Source organism: Nannobrachium achirus, assembly GCF_963921795.1.
Source record: "Nannobrachium achirus genome assembly, chromosome: 19".
Classification (NCBI taxonomy): Eukaryota; Metazoa; Chordata; class Actinopteri; order Myctophiformes; family Myctophidae; genus Nannobrachium; species Nannobrachium achirus.
The window spans coordinates 33,855,108-33,880,651 of record NC_137826.1 but is presented as its reverse complement, the minus strand read 5'-3'; the positions used below and the strand labels follow the sequence as shown (position 1 = coordinate 33,880,651).

The following is a 25,544-nucleotide window of genomic DNA, read 5'->3' as shown; positions in this document are numbered from 1 at the left end:
GCATGCCCCCTGTTGTGCCCATATATGGAGCTGACTGATTTGTTTGTGCCTGATAACACATTGAGGTTACAAAACACACTCCAGATCATCCCGACTGACTATGAACTTGGTACCAGCAAATCAGTGTTGTCTACTTGTTGTCTAATTTAAATTTAAATTACTTTAAATTGTGGAGCAAGCTGGTCTATGAACAGTCGCTGAACTAGCCATAATCAGCCACTAGATAATCTCTCAAGACAGAGAAAAAAGATCGACCAATAAATAGGCTATTTGTCATCTTTGGTCCCTGCTGGCCAAGGTGTTAAATGTCAATGAAAAATAACAAAAATCGCACCAGTGTGAAGTGAGCGGTTCAAACACGACACACATGCATATCTGTCCGTTCTGACGTCAGTTACTTTATGGGTATCAGCACGGATCTCCATACATGGAGATCTGTACTCATACATTCCGTACTAAAACAGACAGAGTGAAACGTAGGAGCAGTTTGCACCGCTCAAAAACAAGAAATTCAGTTATAACAGACCAGCCAATCAGCAGTTTAACTTACCTTTTCTCTGGCAAAACACACTAGACAGATTTGTGATTCAGACCCTGGAAATTATGACGTAAGATGCTGGACCTGACCACGTGACCATGTGAGACTGTATTGTTTGTGCAGTGACTCAGATGGTTTCAGAGTACTACGGTTGGCCAGTGACCAGCTTGTTAAACACCTGTGTGCTGACACACATAACGGACAGGGAGGGATGCAGTCTGTCTGTCACTTATATTTGATGTGCACTCTAATGAACTGGATCAGCATGTTTCCTATGTCCACTCCTCACAACCAGTACAACAACCACCTAAACTGTCGGCAGCTGACTCAGTCACAAGACACCTAAAGAATCTAATAACAGCATAACATTTGGTGCAAAATGTCCCTTGGGTGATCCAAAGACATCTTGACAAGGGGTGCCCAAAAGAACCTTAAACATGAAGTGAGGACTTGGACAAACCAAGTTTGATGTGAGCGGTTGTGTGTGTGTGTGTGTGTGTGTGTGTGTGTGTGTGTGTGTGTGTGTGTGTGTGTGTGTGTGTGTGTGTGTGTGTACATGGCCGTGTGTGTGTGTAGCAGTTAATTTCAGGGTTGCGCGAGTGTGCGTGCGTGTCGTGTGTGCGTGCGTGTATGACGTAACAACGCCACTTGGTCACCAGTGGTATTGCAGCTCATGCTCAGGCTACATACCGTAACAAAGCTACACACACACTCACTCAGTGACGTCATTACGTGCGCGTCCCGCGTCTCTGACGCATTCACGTTGCCTAGAGACGCATTCACGTCAGTGTTCTGGGGTTCCACGGACGCATCGCCTCCATTGGAGTCCACGTTAAAATAATTTACCACATCGCGAAAAAAAAAAATATTTTAAAAAGTCCACAGACGCCACCATTGTTCATGGGTGAAGGCATGATACTGTACCCTACGTTAACACAAATGAAATCCTCGTAGAAAGTCTTAAAACAGACGATAGAACTAACGACAGTGTGTGTTTGGAATCCACCGACGCTATTTTGTGCGCCGTTCATGGTCACAGAATTCAATGGGTGCCTTAGTTTTAGCGTAGCACCGGGCCGCTCTCTGACCATAGTGGCACAGCGTGTTAGGTGATACACCAAGAAGGGTTCCCCCACCGAACGTGGGTTTGGCTTGTCGAGCCTGTTATCGGGTAAGCGTCACGTCATGGGCTGCTATAGCGGCCGGGGGCCGGGAGGTACAATGCGTCATCGATAGTTGTGTGCTTTGGAAGTGCATGCGTGCCGCGGAACAACGGTGGAACGCGTGAAACACTAAAAAAGTTTGGTTACCTTTTTGAAAAGACAAGGGGAGAGCTAAATACAATGGGCTATATGCAGCACGGTTGTTACATCATGCTCGGGAGGGAACACTTCCACAATGCAGACGGAACCAAGCACTTGTCCATAGTGCATCACATAAGACCCAACTTGTGCAATCAATAACTTTGCACGTCTGCGACTAGCTCTGGTCCATAGCGTTAGTGGAGTTCTCCTCCACTAACGCTATGGACTAGTGATGTGTCGTTCATGAGTGATTCGTTCATAAGATTCGAATCATTAGCATGACTCGTGAACGATTCGTTCAAATCCCTGAAATGGGTCGTTCACACTTTCGTTCACACCCCCGCCCCTCCCCCTAAAAGCCCCGGCCGGCAGACAGGACGCGACGGCGGGCTGTACTCGCGATGTAATAAATACGCTCCCGCGATTGTGTTTTTCACGGGACGATCGCGCTATGAACGAATCATTTGAACGAATCTTTTGAACGGATCTTTACCGTGAACGTGAACGAAATGATCCGATCACTGAAATGAACGGGATTGCCCATCACTACTATGGACCAGAGCGTAGTCTGAGACGAGTTGAAACAACTCCAACGCGGGCTGTTGAAGCAGCGCGACAACCGTTCTCTTCCACCCAAAGTACGTGGTGCTTGAAAATATGAATGATTCCATCGATAATAATCCGTTTGGGACACTCAAAATCACTGCCATAGAGTTATAATGTATCGCTCCGTGCGAATGAATCCGTAGCGTTGCCAGCGCGACTTCTTCTCAGTCTTCCGAAAATAGCAGATGTACAAGATCACAACGCGATGCGAGCAGACACGGTTTGAGCTTGTTGATTGGGTATTTTTTTGTTGCGTGACACCGTCGTACTATGCATTATAAATTACACTGTTAAAGAGACGGTACACATTTAGTTTCTTCAAATATTTTCCAAATTAAAAAGGTTGACTTGCCTTCTGTCTGTTAAAGTACTGTATTTGAAGGCCCTGGTCAAATGTATTTAATGGAAAAAATAGATATGCATTTACTGTAAAAAAAAAAAAAAAAAAGGAGAGACATGGAAATGTTAGCCTAAGCCTATAGTTTATAGTATAGTTTTACAGTAGGCTATTATTATTAATTCATGAATAGTACTGTAATTATATATATATATATATTAGTGTCTCATCATGTCTTTCCACAAAATAACAGAAAAAAGCTCAATAGTGGGCTCGATAAAAGCCCGGCTCGATAAGCAACATCGATAAGGTGCTCATTATCAATAAAAATTAACGAGCTCCATCCCTAGTGCTTCTTCATCTCAAGGTACTATTATAGTTTAATTGTTTCATTCGTTTTTGTATGTATTTTGTAAGATAAACAATGTAAATAACCATATAATAACTAATTCAAGTTAAATGCTGCACTTTGTCAAAAATGACATGACGCGTTGAATTTTTGTGGGACCCATAAAATATCCCTGGGACTCATCCGAAAGACCCTTATTGGGTCCCGGGACTCATTACATTAAAAACGTCCCGCGAAGCTTGGCCAATGCCAAACTGTGCAGGACATACGGACATAAGGACATTAGGGATGGGACGATATGCAAATTTCATATCACGACTATCGTGACAAAAGAAATCCCGATTTACGATATTTTCACGATAATCAAAATCCATTATCGTGGGGGAACATTTGCCCAAAAATAGCCGATCTACAAGCTCACAACGCGTCACAACGTGAGATCGGCTGTTTTTTGGCTAAGACATATTATGATAGTGAAAAAAAGACTGTATCAAGTACGTATATTATAAGTAACTTTTACCAGTTATAGAGGGTTTAAGTGGTACCAGATATGCAGCTTGGCAAATAAAAGGTGAATTGATCCCAGTGCATGACAGAGGACGATGTCATGATAAATTAAATCTCTACGATACAATTATCGTGAGTGTTTTTATCACGATAAACGATAATATCGCGTATCGTCCCATCCCTAAAGGACATACAGACATACCATGTAGGAGCCGTCAAACGACATCTAAAGAATGTCATAAGCATGCAATTTAGCCAAAGAATTTATCTTACATACAGTGTAGTCACACACCGCAAAGTTGAGCATAGTTATGACATCAGCACAAACCACTTAATTCCCCTGACTAAAAGCCTAATTTATACGTGTGAGCCAAGCCCTGGCTCATGACTCAGAGGTCCAATAGCATCTAGACTAGTACAGAGCTATGAGCCTTGAGCAGGGGCGTCACACTGGGGGGGGGGGGGGGGGAGAGTGGGACTGAGTGGGACTGAGTTACTAGGGCCCAAGGTGGAGGGGCCTTAATTATTTTATACTTTAGCTATTGAAAAATAGCAGATATACAAGCCCACAGCACGGCACCGAGTGCCGCGCTGAGAGCTTGTAGATCTGCTATTTTTGAAAAGATGTGAAAATGTGTGCAAATCTTTGAATATATGTATTTTTTAAGCGAAAAACTAAACTAAACTTTTGCTTCTGGGGGTCCCTGGAACGAAATATTGGGGCCCGTGGCCAAATACATATCATATTGGGGGTCCTTCACATGAAAAGGTTTGAGAAGATGAGCACCAGACATAGAAACAGTTTTTTTTAAGGATTTAGAAGACATTTATAGAATCGTGTCAAAAGAATTCAAAGAAAGACCTGCACACATTTTCACGATTTTTCAAAAATAGCAGATATACAAGCTCACAGCGCGGCACTCGGTGCCGCGCTGTGAGCTTGTATATCTGCTATTCTTCAATGGTTAAAGCACAAAATAATGCATACTAATGTGTTCCCATTCATGGGGGCCCCACAGTGAATCCTTGTACCCAGGGCCCAGAATTTGGTGTGACACCCCTGGCCATGGCTTCACTCACACACTATAGATTAGGCTTAATTCCTCACACATGCATGCATGTGTGCCTGCGCGCAGGTGCACGTGCACACGCACGCACACACACACACACACACACACACACACACACACACACACACACACACACACACACACACACACACACACACACACACACACAGTGATGAAACGTGTCACCTTGTGTGACGTGACCACACATTATCATTTTTGTTCAATAATAGTGGGCCGCATGGACTTTGATGGCAGGCATGTTTTATAAACATGCACTATACTTTTTAGCCCTGATGAAGACCAAGTAAGTTGAAACATTTTGGCATAAATAAACTTTGAGTGCCCCGGATCTCCGGATTCTTTTAAAATCTTAAATCTCTTCCCGTCTGGTCCAAGAGCACCTTTTACTATTTTTAACTTACAGCTACTTGTTTTGCGTCTACGGTGAGCAGTCTGAGCACCTGGTTGTATCTTTCTCTCTGCCATGCACTATACTGTGCCAATTGTATATGTCCCATTTGAATGACACAACTTGGTATAGACGTGGATATGTCATATATGCCATCCTGTCTGGGTTTTTTTCCAAAGAAAGATGATCGTCATGCTTCACCCAAGCTGTGTTGTAAGAGAGAGAAATGCATGGCACGCCTGCTGAACTGCGTTCATTGTACTTGTACATTGTCCGCGGTGTCAAACTGTATGTGGGTGTATCATATGTTTATGTGTCCATTTTGTCCCGTTGTTATGATGAGCATAACCCAGTGACTCTGGTTACAGTGTGACAAGTCTCTTGCAGCGTGTAGAATGTGTTGGTCTCTAATGCCACACTGCAACATCAGTCAGAGCAGCGTAGCATATCGTCGCTGTCGGGTGGAAACCTTGCATGTCCAAAACTGTTTTGTATTTATTATTTTTAAAATGATTTAAACTAGTGAAAACAGCCGATCTACAAGCACACAACCGTTGTTTGCTTGTAGATCAGCTGTTTTCACTACTTTTGTGCGACGGCCTTGTATGATGAAGCAGGGCTTTACTTTGCGAAAAAAATTACAAATTTGAAACTTGGAGATACGAGGTTTCTGCCCGACAGTGACGATATGTGTCCCAGGCACAGAGAGACGTGTTGACAGGATACATGTGTGCACCGTAATGTAATACATTCATGTGATGTTGTGACCTTGAGCCAATGGACACAGCAAGTCAGCGTCCGTCTGTGAACAGCTAATCTCCTGCACCTTTGGCCAGATCGCAGTGAAACTGCACACTCCCTGGATGCAAGAGCAGAACCTCTGCCCCAAATGTTTCAGATCGGCCCGTTATAGCGCCACCAGGAGGCAGATTTTTATATTACTCCTATAGATTCTGTCCATGCAAATCGGTACTACAGTATCTCTATAGTCATGTGTAGTCAAGACTCAAGACTGATCTGTCAGATCTTTTGTATTCCATCCTGATTGGCTAACAATTTCTTCCAAAGTTTGCAGGAGTGGTCCGTTTTGAACAAAATACCTCAAATAATGTCAAACCACATTCCCACTAGGCCAAGGAAGAAATGCCACCCGATAAAAAAAAAAAATCTGTATCATTGTGGCACTATAACAGGCCGATTCTCATTTTTACCAATAACTGCATCACTGGGTGTGCAACTTTGCACACAGTCGCACACTCCCTAGAGGCCAAGGAAAAACCTCAGCCCTACATTTTTCATATTTTTTTTTTAGAGATTTAGTCCAAACATCACGCAAATCGATACCCTCACAAAAAAAAAACATGAAGTTATCCTGGAACTAATTGGAATAACGTGTTCCTTCCATGCTCTACGTCCTACCGGGGAAACTCCCCCTGTCAGGTGATAAGAAGCGGCCTGCTCATTCCTCATGCATTGAAGGAAGCATGGATTCAGTTCAGGGCTCTCCATAGGTTGGCAGGGGGAGAGTAGCACCCAGGATTACAGCTTAGACAATTAGCACTGGGTGAAAAATGGGTTACAAAATCATGGGATTTTTTTTTTAAACAAAAACAAATCCAAAATCCGATCTGGTGCAGACCTGTGCACCAAGGAGCACTTTTCACACACACACACACACACACACACACACACACACACACACACACACACACACACACACACACACACACACACACACACACACACACACACACACACAGTTTAAAAGTCATTGGTGTGTTGTAATATATAAGTTGGGTCCGGCCCACAAAGTGAAACATCACTTTTAGTGCCCCTGATGTGAAGCTTGGGACCCCCCACACTGCGCAGGCTTTCTAATAGATGTCAGCCTAAATACACTGCTTCCACACCAATATGCAGTTGTCACTCTTAATGACACAGTGTCATCTCACTCCTTTCCCCCATATCCTCCAATCCTTCTTTCTTTCTTTTTCTCTGTCTTTCGGCTTCTCACCTCTCTCTTGTGTCTGTGGGGACAAGTAATGAACGGCTTCCCTGCTCTGATTGGGTGATGTATGACGTTATTAGGCAGGATGAAAGCACACATAACTCACAGGATATGAAAACGGCGCTAAAGAGGGAAAGACAGCGCGAATAGAGAAAGAGGGATGGAGTGGAAAAGTGAAATGGAGGAAGGAGGTGTTGGCAAGCTGCCGTAAAGGATGGAGACCAAGGTGTGTGTGTGTGTGTGTGTGTGTGTGTGTGTGTGTGTGTGTGTGTGTGTGTGTGTGTGTGTGTGTGTGTGTGTGTATGTGGAGGTGGGGGGGTATGCTTGTAACTATATGGGAAGCTGTGGCAATTTTACTGATAACTTGACCTTGGCACTCATCCTATGGGGAAATAATCCTTCACACCACATTCTCCCTGTTTGTCTCTGTCACACACTCTCTCTCTCTCTCTCTCTCTCTCTCTCTCTCTCTCTCTCTCTCTCTCTCTCTCTCTCTGTGTCTGCCTGGCTGCCTGTCTCTGTGTCTGTGTGTGTGTGTGTGTGTGTGTGTGTGTGTGTGTGTGTGTGTGTGTGTGTGTGTGTGTGTGTGTGTGTGTGTGTGTGTGTGTGTGTGTGTGTCTCTTTCAGTCACTCACCACTAGCACTCCTCTTTGGCTCAGTAGCATCAGTGTGAGATTGAAGACAAGCAGATTCCGCAGTGCCCTAGCTCGCTTTGTGTGTACGTGTCCGTCTGTGTGTGAATGTGTGTGTGTGTGTGTGTGTGTGTGTGTGTGTGTGTGTGTGTGTGTGTGTGTGTGTGTGTGTGTGTGTGTGTGCGTGCGTGCGTGCGAGCGTGCGTGCGTGCGTGTGCGTGAGTGCATGCGTGCATGCCTGCCTGCCTGCGTGAGAGAGAGCAAGGGCATAGGTGGTATTTTATAGGGAGGGGAGCTCCCAAATGATCCTCAGTCCTCCAGAGTATCTTTCCATAAACTGTTCCTTCATCTATGTTTCATCCTCCTTATTAAAGCTGCATGGGAGTCCGCTGGGTCCAACTGGGCTGTTTTCTCTAAGTGAAAGTGACTGAGAAGCCAAGTTAAGGCAGGGGGATCTGCAGAGTTTGCCTTGTCTTTGCCACTGAAGGTACCTGACCTGGGGAGGAAACACTCTGCCCAGGAGACAACTTCGATCGCCAGAACACCACGCAATTGAGGGATGGGGGACCTGGAAACTGACCACTGCAGAGCCACTGTTAGGATTCTGATTATGTTTCTTAAATGAACACCAAGTAGGCTACAGGGACGGGTCTCATGAAACATTTAACCTTTCTATTCATCCTCCCTCTTCTCTTCTACTGTCCTGTCCCGTTGCTTATGTATATTTCATGAAGTTGGGGATAGACTAGCTCTCTAACTTGACTTCGTCCTCCAATGACCCAAACTGTTTGCTAAACAAGAAAGAAAATGTCACAGTCATTATTTATAGCAGCTTGCGGAAAGCTGAACAATAAAAACTGCAGTATTGAATAACATATGCAACTCCTTTTGAACACGGTTTCAGAGACATAGCGAATTTCATTCTATGAGATCTATGAATTTGGATGTTGGAACTTCAAAATCTGTACTTCACTTATTTGACCACCAGCTTTTTTTTTTTGCGTTGTTTAGACCCACGCCCATTTTCCCTAAAGCCTCGACCCTTTTGCCTACCAGGGTATACTATATGAAGGAAGGAAACGCCTACATTCCTAGATCAGCTACAGCAGTTTTCAGATCAGCAGTTTTTTACAAGTGGGGTTGACATTACTTTAGGTATGTTTGCTAAAGTTGAGTTAGTCAACAAACATATAGAGTGTAGATAATGGCGCCAGTACTGCATATATAGTACTGTAAGGCAATACAAATGAGCCCGATTAAAAAAATTGACCAAATCTGGCTACATACTACAAAAGAAAGTGGATATTCAGCTGTCAGACTCCACAATCTACAACATTCGATGGATCAGGGGCAATGCCAATCACCTGGTTATTTCTTGTGCAAGCTACTGTAAACCTGTATATTTTTTCTAATTGGACAACAGCAACTATATGTTGTTGTTTTTTTGTTTTTAACCATCGCAGAGCATTCACCCCTCCAGGCTATGGGATATGTGTCTACTGTCTAGGAAGGCTATGCACTGGAGCTAGTCAATGGGGCACAAGCTGTGCCTCCAGCTCATGGATGCACTGATAGTCATTTGCAGGAATGCATTACTCATTTGCTCCCTGCAAATGAGTAATGCATTCCTGCGAATGACTATCATGCATTACTCATTCGCAGGAATGCATTACTCTGGTGCAAGCCAAGGCCAAAAAATAAAATCCAAAAATAAAACTATGCTGAATAACAGACAGCTATGACAATCAATATAGTAGACATGCTAGTATACTGTACAGTATGTGTTCTCAAACCCAATCCGAGATTGAAACACAAGGACTGTCACAGCAGCTAAACTATACTACTACGAAGGGTCCATCGTAGGAGTGGCCGTATACTTGGCAGTTGGCAGGCAATTGAACGCCTGGCCCTACAAGGCTTTTATTCACTGTGGATCTTACTCACTTATAACAAACAAAGGTCCACGACTCTTGCAGGTTTCGCAGGTCTGTGAATACCCTAACAATACTCTTCTGAGCCTTTATGCTCACTTGTCTAATAAAGCACCGTTTTGCCCATTGCCCCACAGATCCGCAGCTGAAAGGTATTGTCACCCGGCTATACAGTTCACATGGATACTACCTGCAGATGAAGCCAGATGGCACCATGGACGGCACAAAGGACGAAGGCAGCTCCTTCTGTAAGTGTGTGTGTGCTTCCAGCTGCTTGAGCTTATTAAAATGAAAGTATACTGTCCATGTAGGCATCGCTGTATTTTTTGGACTTGGTGCAATCTGCACAAGTAATAAGACGTTGTTGTCAGGCGGAAACCTTGTATCTCCAAGTTTCAAATGTGTATGTTTTTTCGTAAAATAAAGCCCTGCTTCATCATACAAGACTGTCACACTAAACTAGAGGAAATTGCTGATCTATAAGCACACAACGCCTTGTGATGCGAGGCGTTGTGTGCTTGTAGATCGGCTATTTTCACCATTTTAAAATAATGGACCCTTATGCAAAAAGGAAGGTTTTGGACATACAAGGTTTCCACCTGACAACAACGAAGAATAACATTGGACCCAATACTTTCCCTATAAACAATTAAGGGAGTGGGGACTCATCAAATCATTATTATATACTGTACAAATGCACACAATCTGTGTGTATGGCTGTTTCACGCTCAATCACGCATTAACTCGAGCACCGTCTGACCGAGAAACTTGCAGTGTGCAACTTGCCGTAGTGTATCACAGCACTTGAGAGTATCCTGTGCCTATAGGGATTAGGGAATTCAGTGGCTATCTGGGCGGCAGTGGCTCAGGACAGCAGCCGCCTGGGAATTGGAATGTTCCCCGTCAGATTACTGGGTTGCTGTCGTTTGAAGTTTGAAGTCAGTCAGTCAGACAGACGGTTCTCGAGATACGTACGCACAGACAGACATAGATTTCACGCATTTATAGTAGGATGAACATAAGAAAATATGAGTTGTCCAGCCACCTTTCAACTAAGCAGGGACGTGCTGGCCATTGGGGAAAGCGGGACAACTCCCGAATGGCCGGTTCATTCCTGGACGGTCCAGGCCGGCCATTAGGAGAAAAAAAAAAAGAATGTCGGCCTTCGTAAAATTTTGGGTGCTGGTCGGCCAACAAAGTAAATCATTACTGTCGGGCAGAAACCTCTTATCTCCAAGTTTCAAATGTATACATTTTTTCGCAAAGCAAAGCCCTGCTTCATCATACAAGGCGTTGTGTGCTTGTAGATCGGCTGTTTTCACTAGTTTAAATCATTTTTAAAATGATAAATACAAAACAAACGGTTTTGGACATACAAGGTTTTCACCCGACAACGACGAAATATAAATCATGTACAGTAATTGGCCCACTGGCTTGTCACTTGTCATGATCTGAAATGGCAAATCTTTGAGTAGCAGCAGCGCTATAGAGAGATATCTCTCTCTATAGCGTGCAATGCGGGCCTCTCCAACTCTTTTTCCCGGGCTGAATCAGGGGCCCAGCACGTCCCTGCAACTAAGACTCCTTCATAGTGCTGTCCTTAACCACTTACTTCATTGACTGGATTCCCCCAGGGGTCTACTACTGTACGCCTCTGCCCTGTTCCCGCTACACCAAATATCTTAGCCAAATGCTTGCCACCACAGAATAGGGACACTAAGGATCCTACAGTACATCATTGATTGAGTGAGCAACTGTTCTCTGGCCCCAGCAAGAAAGAGAAAGATGAAATACTGTACAAGTGTCCCTGACCAACAACCTTTTCTAAATGTAACTGTTCTACATGTAAAAGCTGGTGTTTTTGTAGTGTATAACCTATTCTTTGTGAAAGGTTTGCATTAATGGCTAATGGCGTTAGAGTGTGGAAACATTTATAGAGAAAAGTTAACATGTACGCACGCACACACGCATGCACGCACGCACGCACGCACGCACGCACGCAGAAAGGCAAGGGTTACGTAGGCTTAATTTGAGTAGGCTTGAAGGGAACTCTGAAATGTAATAGTTTTTGAGTAATGTTATAACAGAAGCCAATCAATTAAGAGCATAGAATTCAATGTTGACCAGGTAATCTTCCTACAGGTCTGATTCTATATAATTTTCTGGTTATTTAGCAGTACTTTTTTAACGCTGCTAAATAATACACACAACACACGCACGCACGCACGCACCCACACCCACACCCACACCCACACACACACGGTGGAGGAATGGGCCCTACAATGTGTAAGGAAGCTATCCACTTCCATTACATTAACAATGAGCCCTGACACATAACAGAATGATTGAAGAAAAACAATACTTGTAAGGCACACCTCACAACAGATCCCTGCATGCTGCTTATAAAGAGATGTCAGTTTTGTAAATGACATCATGTTCCAGAATCATCCACCCTAACTAACCCCACTGTGCACCATAGAAGTGTCCTCACACAGCATCCTCAGATAACAGTGGTGCAAAGTAACTAAGTACATTTACTGTAGATGTAGATGTAGCTATTTTCAAATAGCTACATCTACAAGCCGCATGAGCTTGTAGATCTGCTATTTTCAAACATTTTTTACTTTTACTTTTGGTGCTTTAAGTACATTTTGATGCACATACACTTTCAGGCTTTTACTCAAGTACATTTTAAATTCCGGACTTCTACTTGTGACAGAGTATTTCTATTGCAGTATTGATACTTTTACTTAAGTAAATCATGCGAGTACTTTTTCCACCACTGCAGATAACAACGGACCATAGTGGAAACAAGCTTGTAAGCATTTTGTCATTGTCAATCCATAAAAAAGAAGTTGAATATGATCAGAGTCATATTCAATGAAACACACAACATGGCCACACTTTTAAACAACATTTTTTTTTTCTTTCTTTTTTTTATCCCACGATTTTTGTAACCCATTTTTTCACCCGGTGCCAATTGCCTAAGCTGTGATCCTGGGCTCTACTCTCCCTCTGCCAACCTGGGGAGGGCCCCGAACTGACCTCATGCTTCCTTCAATGCATGAGGAGTGAGCAGGCCGCTTCTTATCACCTGACAGGGGGAGCTTCCCCGGTTGGACGTAGCGCGTGGAAGGAACACGTTATTCCAACCAGTTCCATTCCCCTCCATCAGGCGCCCCGGCTGGCCAGGGGGAGGCTTTATAGAGACCAGGATTACTGCATGTTTTTGTGAGGGTATCTACCCTAGGAAACACGGGGAGAACATGCAAACTCCACACAGAAAGGCCCTTTTGCCAACCCCACCTAGGGTGTGGGCACTGATGACGCGGAGGAGGGAACACGCCCCCAGCACCCACAGTGTCCCCCGGCGGGAATCGAACCCAGGACCTTCTAGCTGTGAGGCGACAGCACTACTGACTGCGCCACCGTGCCCCCTTTAAACAACATTCTTATCGTTAAACATGTTAACAAGAGGTAGTAAAATGTATCATATTGACAGATCTATTGGGCTGACATTTAATCTCCGGCAGGAGAATTCATAATGCCTTTGCGTGTGTGTGTGTGTGTGTGTGTGTGTGTGTGTGTGTGTGTGTGTGTGTGTGTGTGTGTGTGTGTGTGTGTGTGCGTGCATGTCTACAGCTCATTTGGCCTAAACCACTATAGGCCAGAGGTTTTCAAAGTGGGTGACGGGGCACCCTGGGGTGCCGCGACAGCAGTCCAGGGGTGCCACAACACAAAGTTATTTTCAGTCAGTTCTAACCAAAATGGCTGTTATCTCAACATTTTCCTCGCAACATAATCACTAAAATATCATTACTGTCAGGCAGAAACCTCTGTCGCACAAAACTAGTGAAAACAGCCGATCTACAAGCACACAACGCCTCGCATCATCGGCTGTTTTCACTAGTTTAGTACATTTTATAGATGACAAATACAAAACGAACGGTTTTGGACATACAAGGTTTCCACCCGACAACGACGATATGCTATAAATATAAGGTGCTGGGAGTGAAAATTATAGTGTAGGGGTGCCTCGGATTAAAAAAGATATTTATGGGGTGCCCTGAGACAAAAAGGTTTGTGAACCCCTGGCCTACATTGGCCTAGATATGGCCAACATCTTGGCACAAACGTCTCAAAGTTTGTTGTCCGCCCAGGCTCCCATTGGCCAAGCTTCGCAGGACGCGCTGCGATTGGCTAGTGGGACGCTTGATGATATTAACTAACTTATTAATAGCACCGTTCACTTCGCAATAGCTGTGTTTTTTATCTTATTTTTGCAAATCACAGAGCAATTGTCCCTCCCGGCAATGGCATATGTGTCCTGCAATGATATCGACCAGTACTAGCCAAATGAGGCATCTGTCCATCTGTCTTAAGGGATCTATAGTACTATCTAGCCAATTACAATGCCCCTGGGGTTGGAGCTCGCTGCTACCACAGTGGTGGTCTGAGGAAGTTAGAGGAGTGGTAATAATTCAATCATGGCCTGTCAGCCTGTCAAGGGGTCATAAATCACTCACTACCTGTCAGTCATTCACGCAACCTACAGTACTGTATATTTATTATACTAGAATTTCTCCCCATAATATCATCCATATCATTCCACGACAGCAGTCCAAAAACTGCACTGCGATTTCTTTTTTCCATTTTACACACCCATTTGGGTCCATTTGCTTGCAATTGAATACTCAGAGTTACAAATGGATGGATGAGGATTTTAACGGCGACTATGATAGAAAGATGCGAGTGGGACCAATTTAGCAACAGAAAGAGGACACGTAGCCTAGAGCCTGTCATTGGGAAATGGTTCAGTTACCGGCAAAATGATACTTAAAACAAATAGGCTGTACTTGTATAAAAGATCTGCCATGTATTTTATCTCCAAAGCCTGCCAAACAAACAATAACATTTCTTGCATAGTATTTAGTCCAGATATAACTGAAAGGATCATCAAAATATAATTAGAGACATATTTGCTATCATCCCAACTTTGATGCTTTGAAGTTGTCCATGCAAAATGTATAACTCATTACTCAATGAGACAACAGACGATCCGGGCACTCAAGAGTAAAAAGGAGGAAAAGCCTTTACTTATTAAAAAGCAACTGCTAACATGTTTTGACCTTGGAAGGTCTTCATCAGGGTGAAATGAATATACGGAGAGACAAACACATTCGATAGCACTAGAACAAGTGAGCATCGCTATGCAATTACGCAATTAATAAGTATAAGTACACATTGGTACCTATCAGTTGATAGATGGTAATTACAAAGGCACAGTCAGTCAATCTACAGCATTAAAGCTGCGGTACGTGACAGCCTCGGAAAAGGACTATAGGACCTGAGCTCATATCATCTAAACATCAAGAATAACAAATACATATGTATTACCCAAAAATAGGAACCAATTTATTACAACAAATAATAACAAATATTCAAAGAGTAAGAAACAAAAGTGAAATCAATCAGAAAAGTATAGAGCAGCGGTTCTTAACCAGTGGTCTGGGGACCACCAGTGGTCCTTGAGGGGGTTCCAGGTGGTCCCCAGCTAAATGATGAAGTTGGTAACCAAATTGTCCTTTGTCAGCCTTCTGATTGGTCCCTAACTGACCAACCAGCAGGCTTTTTCTGCCTTGTACCGCCCTGGTTATGCCTTTTTTAAGTTGAATTTGCTAAAACATCATTTTTGGAGAAATAAAAACATTTAAAAACATGCCCAGTCACTATAATGCCCATGAGAGGCTCTTTTTTAAAATGAGAATTTAATACACAGAATAACAATAAGAAGCAACTGCATTTCAATGGTAGTTGATGGAGAGAGAGGACTTTACCAAGACACAGCAACCAATGGGTGTGAAGAGGGGCGGGACAACGGGCGGGACTTGACAAAGGGTGAATTCTGCTGAATAACCCACCATTGTTTCTTTGGTCACCACAGTCAATATCTCAATAATGTGTAAAACATGCACTGGTTTTGCAGTGCGTGTCCATAGACTTCACACACACAGTCACTGAACAAAATAAGAACGCTTGAATAAATTATTTAAACTCATTTTACACTAAAGAAGACCATGTCCAAATATTCATGTTAGTTCCAGTGTCTTGGACTTCTGTTGGTGCGGCATGATTAGTGTTCAACTCCGTATACGCCTTAGATCCATGAACTCCTCAGAGCAAAGTAATTTATGATGCCTTTCAAAGATTAGTTGGTTCTCTATAGAGCTTTGCTAACCTGTTTAACCTGTACTTGGACATTGTGAGTTCAAGTTATTTTTACAAGCTTAATTTTACTTAAGGCCTCCAGCCACAGGCAGAAACAGGAAAACATTTTTTTGGCAAATTATTCCTGCCCCAGTGCCAGATCAGCTGCCCTGTAGCTAAAATAATAATCATGATCATATTAGCTTAATACTGTAACCAATACCATTACTATTATTCACACAATTATTGATAACGATAACATTTGGTGGAAAAATATGTTTTTTGGCCAAATGGTCTGTAATGGCCTCTGTGATTTTACTGCAGCCCTGATGGGTTGTAGAATTTTCTGGTTAGTTACCCTTATGCAATGAGGAGACAGACAAGGTCAAGGACAAGGTCTAACAGTTGAGATGTTTTAATTAACTATATAATTTAAATGTATTGCTTGGGTTCAATGCAAGTTATATGCTCCCTTTTCTTAGTTTCCATTAACACGCTAGCAGCAGTGTTTTATACGAAGCCCGGGAGAGGACTTTGGGTGAAACAAAAACTGTTTCTTCTGCTGTTAGCAGAATCTGTCTTGAGAGATTACATATGCAGTGAGTCTACTCATTGAGCGTGTGAGCACTCATGCCTGTGAGAGACAGACAGAGACAAGAGAGCAAAGAGAGCTTGATAAATGTATTCAGAAGCCTACTGTACGCATTTGAAATGAAGTTTCTCCCTGCTGCATCAAAGTCTTTAAGAATGGCCTCCGCAATATTGTGATGGATGTGCATCTGATCATCAGTGCATGTCCACTCAGAAGTTTGTCAGTCAGTAATTGTCCTGAGACACACTTTCCGTTTTCAAAAGCCTGAAAATGTTTGTGGTGGAATGAATCAGTCGAGGAGCAAGGCACCCCAAGCAATGATGACAGAGACCAGTGTTCACTATTTATTCAGCATGAAGTACACTTCACATCATTCTAATCTAGCGTTCTGTTCTCTACACATAATCTGATCACACTCGGCTAGAGACATCTGGTTATTCCTTCATTGCAGCACTCTGTATTGCACAACACTTAAATGTTGAAATCAGATCACTCAAAATCACACTCATATTAGCTGTATTACAAGATTCCGGAAATCACTTCGCCAACTTCACTCGCTAGAAATTTTAAATCTGCAATGATCCTGAATTAACCATGGCCACATCACTAGTGGCGAGAGTGACCTGTGGCCAAAACGCATTTGATTAAAAAAGAATGCACATAGGGTACAGTATGTGCAGTATAATAAATATATATATGCATGCTGCATACACTTACTTTGCAGTTTATATGATCTGTCTCTCTCTCTCTCCCACACACACTTGTTTTCCCAACACAGCACAGTTCAACTTGATTCCTGTGGGACTACGGATTGTGGCAATCCAGGGGGCGAAGACAGGGATGTACCTAGCCATGAACAGCGAGGGATACCTGTATACTTCTGTAAGTACTGTAGCTACTCTCTAGACTCTACACGTCACACGGCCATGAGCAATTCCCTTTTGATACAATAATGGGACCACATTTGTCATGTTAACCACATTAACCCTGGCAAGCAGGGGTCCCTATTTTGGGCATGTCAATACAGCCAAAACATATTCAAAGGATTTAAAACAATTCAAAGTAACAAACATAGCAGATCTAGAGCTCATTGATCCAGATAAAGTATAGCACTAATGTGGTCAAGACAAGATACAGTAGATCGCGCCATAACAGTGAAATGCCCAACAAAGAGAAATGCTTTGCTCAGTTCTTTGCCCTGATGAAGACCTTAACCAGTCTAAACATGTTTTATAGAATAAATGTTGTTTTGAAATGACCTCCTCTTCTCCAAATGTTTTAGTGTATGGATCTCTTCTTTTTTATAAGGTTGCTGTGCTGTTGGGTGGAAATAATAATACAGTATGGGGTTCTGCGATGTATTGTGTTACTTGGCAGTTGGCACCAATGTGTATAGGGGGTAACAGTCATTGCCACACTCCCATGAGCCATTGCGGATATCTTTTCGATGCTTTAAGCCAAAATTATCTTTAGCTTGCTCTCTTCTTAACTTTAATCGTTGTCTTTATTATTGTTTTATGTTGTTGATAGTTTTGTAAAATACTGTAGTTGACTGGTAGTGATTTTCGGTGACCATTTACGATCGTGTCTCCGGGCTATGGGATATAGCAAGTATAAACCCATGTGACATTTGCGAGTGAGGCAGTAACATTTTCATAGTAATGCGATCTCAGCCAATCAGAGACGTTCTACACATTACAAATTAAACAATGTTTTAAACGAGGAGCCTTGTGGCAAGTCTACATTAGATTGTTGTGACATTATAGCTGATAATACAATTATCTATGGAGAAAATGAATGGGATGTTTACTCATGGAATCTGACTGGTAAGCTCTTTAACTGTAGGTCTGAGCTCTGTACTAGAGCAGTGGTTCTCAACCTGTGGGTTGGGACTCCCCAAATTATTTTGTGGGGGCCCCAGATGATTAACTTAATGTGCAACATTGTTTTCTCACTCAACAGCAAACCAACATGAAGTTTAAGTGTATAGAGAGTATATGCACATTTCTAAAGTGACAATTTAAGGACTTTTTAATACCTCTAAAATTACAAATTAAACATTGGCCAAATTGTCAAATATTAGAGGCAGAAATTGTGAAAATAGCAGATCTACATGTTCACAATAGAACCATGTTATACAAAATATAATGCCTCATCTCTTAGTGCTTGTCAGGGTGGGGGGTCCCCAGTTACAGTTTTTTTTTTCGATTGCTAAAACACAAAAACCTAAAATTAGGCACAATTTTCACAACCTTTACTTCTGTCCTCAATCGCTTGACTCAATTTGTTACTACTTTAGATTTCCTTATCATATTAGACTCTGACTTTCCTTCTTTCCACTCTGATGTCAATTTCACATCACCTTGTTGTCAAAACACAACACACAATTTTCAGTTTTGCACACACTTCTCACATAAAATCTCAAAGCATCAATCCACAACACACAAATATTCAAATCTGTAAACTTTCGGGTCTGGCGTCAATTACACATCACCCTGTTATCTAAAAACCACACACAATGTTCAGTTGTTGCACAACTGAACATTGAGACAGGAACCGGAGGCAGATATGGGCACAAAATACAAAAAAATATTTAGGTAATATACAGGTACAAATACCAGGATACTGTCACCAGGATAGTATCTTGGTGACAGTATCCTGGTCAGTATTAGACCAAGTACTGACCAATTTCTTTCAAAATATTTTTTTGTTTTTGAATGTACTGTAAATCAAAACTTTTTATGTTTGACTATGAAAAAAGTAGGCCTACACTGAGTCATTTTACAAAAGGAGAAATATCTTATTCTCCAGAGCCATGGTCATTCTTATGGTGTGTTCCAGTTCGACAATTGTTGTTTTCAATTTTGCTCTTTAGTGTTCTGTACATGCTTGGTAGTGTTCAGCCAAAAGCTTAGTTGTGTTTATGGTATGAATGGTATGTGTGTGTCATGTGAAAACATGGCTGTGTTTACCAAATGAAAACACGAGTTCCATTTTGTGAACATGTTAAGAGATTTGATGGCAAAGAGTTGTTTTGCAAAGGGATGCCAGGGTTCAGCAATTTGTGTGTAAAGTTTGGAGTTTTGTGTGTGCAGTTTTGAAAAGAACGTACAGTTTTGAAAAATTTGTTTTAGCAATCGAAAAAAAAATGTAATATATTATTTTGGGGGTCGCCGCCTGAAAAGGTTGAGAACCACTGTACTAGAGGAAGCTTGTAGTAACTGTCCATGGTACTGAATTGGGTTTGACTGAGAACAAACAGCAATCAGACCTTAATCCTCTGCCATAGCAGTAAACAAGGGTTTATTCTCTACTCTATCAAACACTAAAAGCCCAGAATAAAACTGAGAACTAGCCACAGTAATATGAGCAATTACCCACATTGTGTTTGGGGCTGTTATAAGTAACTTAGATTAATAGCGTTGGTGGAGCCCGTAAAATGTGTGTGCTCTCTTTGTGTGCCTGCAAACATAAATCCTTGGGTGTTTTTGAGAGAGGCGGGTATGAGAAACAGAGTTTGAGGAAGTGTTGGAGTTGTTAATACATACTAGTAGGCACGTCATTTGTGTAAACAAAGTTGAGATATATGTAAGGCTTGCAGGCCAGGAGTTATGAGTGTGGACTCGGTAGACAAATGAAGTGGAGAGGAGGGGCTGAAGATGTGGTGGGTATAGTGTGATCATCAATATGGTACGGCAGGCCAATTTATCAGAACAGTTTGACACTTTAAGCACAGGTGTAGAGGCAGAAGAAAAGATGTCATCTGATCCATAAGGGCTGTGCTAGATGAATGGAGAAGGATAGTGGTTCTTTCAGATGGCTGAAGAAACAGCAAACTCACATAAGATAATTGAACCTGAACCTATAACCTATACCCTATACCTAGGGCTGTCACGATATGACATTTTACATGACGATTAATTGTCGCTCAAATAATTGGCGATTAACGATTTAATTGTGTTTTTGTCGTTGATAATTACATTTCTGTTTGGCTTTTAGGCTTTGAAGTTGTACATGGTAGATATGACACATAATCTAAATATACAAAGAAATTACTGACATATTTAACAACTTACTACTTAAAAAATAACTTTGATACTGGAAATAGCCGATCTACAAGCTCACAACGCGTCGCGATGCGACGCGTTGTGAGCTTGTAGATCTGCTATTTCCACTATTTCGGTCATTTTTCAACATTCACGATTATGACGATTATGACAAAATAATTGCGATAATGTCAAATAATGACGATTAGACGATTATGTAATAATCGTGACAGCCCTACCTATACCTATAACCTATAACCTATACCTATACCCTATAACCTATAACCTATAACCTATACCTATACCTTCAACCACAGAAACAACACAATATACACACTATATTCACATCAGCATTCGATTCCAGAGCCACAAACAGTAGGTAACTGGTTCTCAAATTGTTTTGGTTGCAGTACCCCCTTATAAAGGTCGATTCAGACTCTAATAAGGTACAGAGTTTATTTCGGTTCGGCACTGCCCAGACACAAATATGTGTGGCCCCCCCGCCCGGTTCGGGGGAGCATCAACCGACTAAACTCGGCTCCTCTGTGCTGCCGAAATGTTGTGACCTCTCGACTTAATGTCGGTGCTCAGCGGTGTCTTCGCATTCAATCAGCCCAGCTTCAAGTTCATGTTTTCGGCTGTGAAGTCAAGGAAAGAGCGGTCGTTTGGAAGGGAGACAAGCCGACCTCCAAATGATTGTGGCCGTGTATTGAGCGTTGCATAGTGGATACATCGTCAGCTGGCTCTCGCTCTGGCTGGAGTGATGGCAAGCAGACTGGGAGGCGCGTGCGACACACACACAGCTTTGCTGCGTGTCTCGCTAGTCGCTGACCGTTTTAAATAGAAAAGAAGAGCTTAAACAGAACTTTGCTAGTGTTCCGTGTTGATAGGTTTATAGCTATAGCTTAGGCTAAGTCTATGGTTGTTAGCCGATCTGCGTCCGCAACAAGTTGTGACTGTGATGCATGCAGAAAGAAAGGCGGCGTGTCTATAATGTGAGCTTGTAGATTAAATGTTTTCTGGAGGTCCAGTGAGCTGCTGCTCACTGCTCACTGGACCTCCAGTCATTCAGCGTGCAGCAGCGAGGGCCAGTCAGATATGTAACTGTCCTGCTAAGCTCATTTATCGTCCACAAACATTTTCATGCCAAGGACCTTCAATATTTACAAGCGACTGCGGCGCTAGCCGTTAAGAGAGTATGAATTGACTCCCCCCAAACCTAAATAATTTCGGGTCGGGGAGCCCTCCCGAACCAAAATTAACTCAGCACCTTATTAGAGTCTGAATTGACCCTAATAATTTCTGACCAAGTACCCCCTTACCCTGACTACAGCATTTTGCTTATAAAATGTACATCAAAAGTCCAGTTCCAATGCCAATATGTTCAAAATAAAACAGCGTAATGGCAAATAAACATTGCTTTCTATTCATTTGCAGTTGTACAAGTCATGGTATTGATGTCATTTGCTTTAACAATTTACAGATGAGAAGGTTCACACAAAGACTGCCAATGTTTTATCATCACCCATAACAGTAAAACACATATTCCCATTTTCTTTTGTACCCCCTGCAGTACCCCCACGTACCCCTAGGCGTGCACATACCCCCATTTGAAAAACACTGCAGTAGGTGAACAAGTTTCATTGCCACCCAGTCACTGGGTCCCAAAACGACAGCAACAGTACAGCTTGAATCACGTTAGTATACACACAGCATACAACACAAGCAGCAGCAGCAAAACATTAAAATTAAAAAAAAAGTTCCTACCTTGGGTAGTCTTCTACTTGACTTCATCAGTTGATTAAGCGATGGCCAGGATCACATTTTGGAACTCACACTGACATAACTCTGGCCAGGAGCACCTGTGCCTTCCTTCTAGGTTGGGAATAAGAAAGAAAGAAAGAAAGAAAGAAAGTTCAACCACAGAGCTTAGGGGCTGGCTGCCATAACAAACTGCACTTGTTACATAAACATATACTATGGTCACTGCTGTGGGGCAAAAACCTTGTATCCTAGTATCCATATAATCAACTTTTTATGTTTTTCCATAAATTATTGCCCTACTTAGTTTTACAACGTCTCAGCTCTCACAACTTGTCTTGTAGATCTGCTATTTCTGCTTTTGAACATTGTTTTATAAGTGAATATGGTTCACACACACACACACACACACACACACACACACACACACACACACACACACACACACACACACACACACACACACACCCACTACCTTTATGAGCTTTACTAGGCCTGCTTTCAGCTTTGGTAGCTCTGGTTTTGCGAAGTATACAGCCCTATTATGTAGGCTAAATGTTAATGCTAGTCAACTCAGTGAGTAGCAAACATAATTCAGTTAGGTAGCTAAGCTAACCATGGAGCTAACTCACCAGTGGTGGTGGAGAATCAAATCAGTTGGAGGGTTAACTCCCAACGCAGTTTGTCATGACGATAGGCTAATTCACTTATCTTTCAACTGTCACAAATGTATTTTAGCTCTAAGACAACTCTAATGAACTTCCATGTGGTGGAATGTTACTTTACAAGTTGTTAAAGGAGTAGTTCACCCCCAAAATGACTTTTTTTCTATTGATTACTCATGCCATGGAGAGTAGAGTTCAATAATATTTTTTGGTTTTTGTCACATTCCTAAGACAAAAATTTGATTTGAGTATTATTTACCCCCATTGATTCCGGATGGTGACCCGTTTCGAAACGGGTCACCATCCGGAATGAATGGGGGTAAATTTATTGTTATCACATTTTTGTCTTAGGAATGCGACAAAAACCTAAAAATATTATTGAACTCTACTCTCCATGGCATGAGTAATCAATAGAAAAAAAGTCATTTTGGGGGTGAACTACTCCTTTAAATTATTATTTTTTACTTACAAATCAATGGAGTGTCAAACACCGCACCTGTCTATGAGGGGAGGGGGTGGGAAAAGAGTCTGCAAAGCTTGCTACCTAGCCTCTAGATGAGGTTTTCAACCAGTGGTCCGCGGACCCCTGGTGGCCCGCGGAGGTATTGCAGGTGGTCCCTGCCCATGCATTAAAAAAAAAAAATTCTTGCCTTTTTTTTAATTTCCTTTTATTTTCTCTTCTTTCTTTGTGCATGTGAATAACTATATTTTGACATAGGACTTGGGCTGTTCTGCTCCAGGACAGCCCAATCTATCTACTCTTTAGTAGATAGCTGATGATGCATTCAAATGTGTCTTTATCCAACAAAAATGTTGGATAAAAAACTATATCCTACACTTACTGTAATAAAATGCTTTGAAAACAGAGTTAAATTAACATTGATTTTACAATAATAAATCGTCTCAGATAGTCTGATTAAAGGCTTTTATGAACACCCTGAACAGATTTTAATTTGCTTGATTCAGTATTTAGATATTTGATGTTATCAGGCCCTGCATGGGTAGGCCTCATAACATTTACATCAAATACAGAATCAAGCAAATTAAAATCTGTTCATAAAAGCCTGTATTAGACGATAAAATGACCCTTTAAGACCTTCGTAGCGAGACTTCCGCGTTGATGACAAGGAAAATTGGAGGAAGGGACGCCAGTCACGCCAACGTATTTTCCCTATCATGCAATTCCAACCGGCAGATTTGTCGCACCATGGGTGCCAAATGTAGCCGGAAGTTCGGTGGAATGGAAGCCCATGGACTAGCTCATGAACAAACACTATTTCTTAATGACTGAGACCTTTGTAAAGTAATAAAGTTTTATTATTATTATTATGGAAAATAAAAGACAAGTCACAGTGTGTTGTGCCCATGTAATTTTAGAGGTATCTAAAGAGTAAACTACGCTTTTGAACGTGCCAAGTATCGCAAGACTGTCCACTGTTTCCTGTCTGGCAACCAAATCTTGTGATACTTCCGAGACAGAAACTATATCTGCTGCAAACTTTAGATCCTCAATAAAAGTATGTACTGTGCACATCGAAAAGCAAGTGATATGAAAAGAAGAAAAAAAAAACTCTGATATGTCTTCTTTTATATTCCTGAACCGATTATATGACAAAGGTCTCAGTCGTTCATAATTAGTGTTTGTTCATGAGCTGATCTAGCCGGCTCCATTCACTGCCATGTATTTCATCGCACTTCCGGTGCGAGTATTGGCACCCATGGCGAGCAGCGAGGATGTTTTTCCTACCAGAGCTGAGCAGAGGCCACGCCCAATGCGTAAGTGCTTCTCTCGCCGTTTTGGCCAAGTATAGTTATTGACGAAACCATGACGGAGACGCCCCGTCTCAGGCGACCTTGAGCCATGTCACAACGCCGAGCAAGCGGCAGCGAGCGAGTCGCCGTGTCGAGCGTTGCGAAGGTCGCATGAGCCGACCCAGCGCCGTTAGAAGTTGGAAACCAGAGGGCCAGAATAGTAAATATTGTTTAGGCGAGAGCGTTTGTCTACTGACCAATCACAGCGCGTCGCACACTCGCTGGTGAGCGTCATGGACGGTCATGGCGCATCACCGGCGTCACATGTTTCCCTTCCTTCTATTTTAACTTGGTTGATGACGTATTAGGGTTAGTCATCAACCAAGGAAGTCTCGCTACAAGGGTCTTAATCTAAGGCTAGGTCTCAGAGATAGAAATTAAGATGTTGACAATGACTGCTAGAGCCGTAAAAGTCTTCTCTAATGGGCATATCTTTTCAAATGGGGGTCTGCGGGCTAATAAGTGTCAATTTGGGGGTCCTTGACACACTGATCTAAAGGATAACCTGCATTTACGGAGTGTTATAGTGTCTGACAATAACACTTTGTGCAGGACGAGATTAACCCTTTGTGTTGTCCGGTGTTGCGACCCTTTTTGGTGAAAATAAAAATACATTTTTGAATGTTCTTTCACTTAAACAACACAAGTCAAATAAAAGGTATTAAAAAGAACACTCACACAAGTCATCTAAATATGTTAAAATGGGGATCTTGACTGTGGTAAAATAAATATTTAGGTCCTTAAAAACGTTTGAGAACCACTGGATTCTG

General features: G+C 42.2%; 1 protein-coding gene across 1 annotated transcript in view; it reads left to right on the top strand.

Moving 5' to 3' along the window:
* fgf11b (fibroblast growth factor 11b) overlaps positions 1-25,544 on the top strand; it is a gene marked incomplete at both ends in the record, with an annotated part of 52,052 nt that overhangs the window by 14,141 nt on the left and 12,367 nt on the right. The window contains 2 exons of the mRNA XM_080749820.1: positions 9,829-9,939; positions 17,269-17,372. Of these exons, the coding sequence (XP_080605946.1) occupies positions 9,829-9,939; positions 17,269-17,372 (215 nt within the window). The remainder of the gene's footprint in view (positions 1-9,828; positions 9,940-17,268; positions 17,373-25,544) is intronic.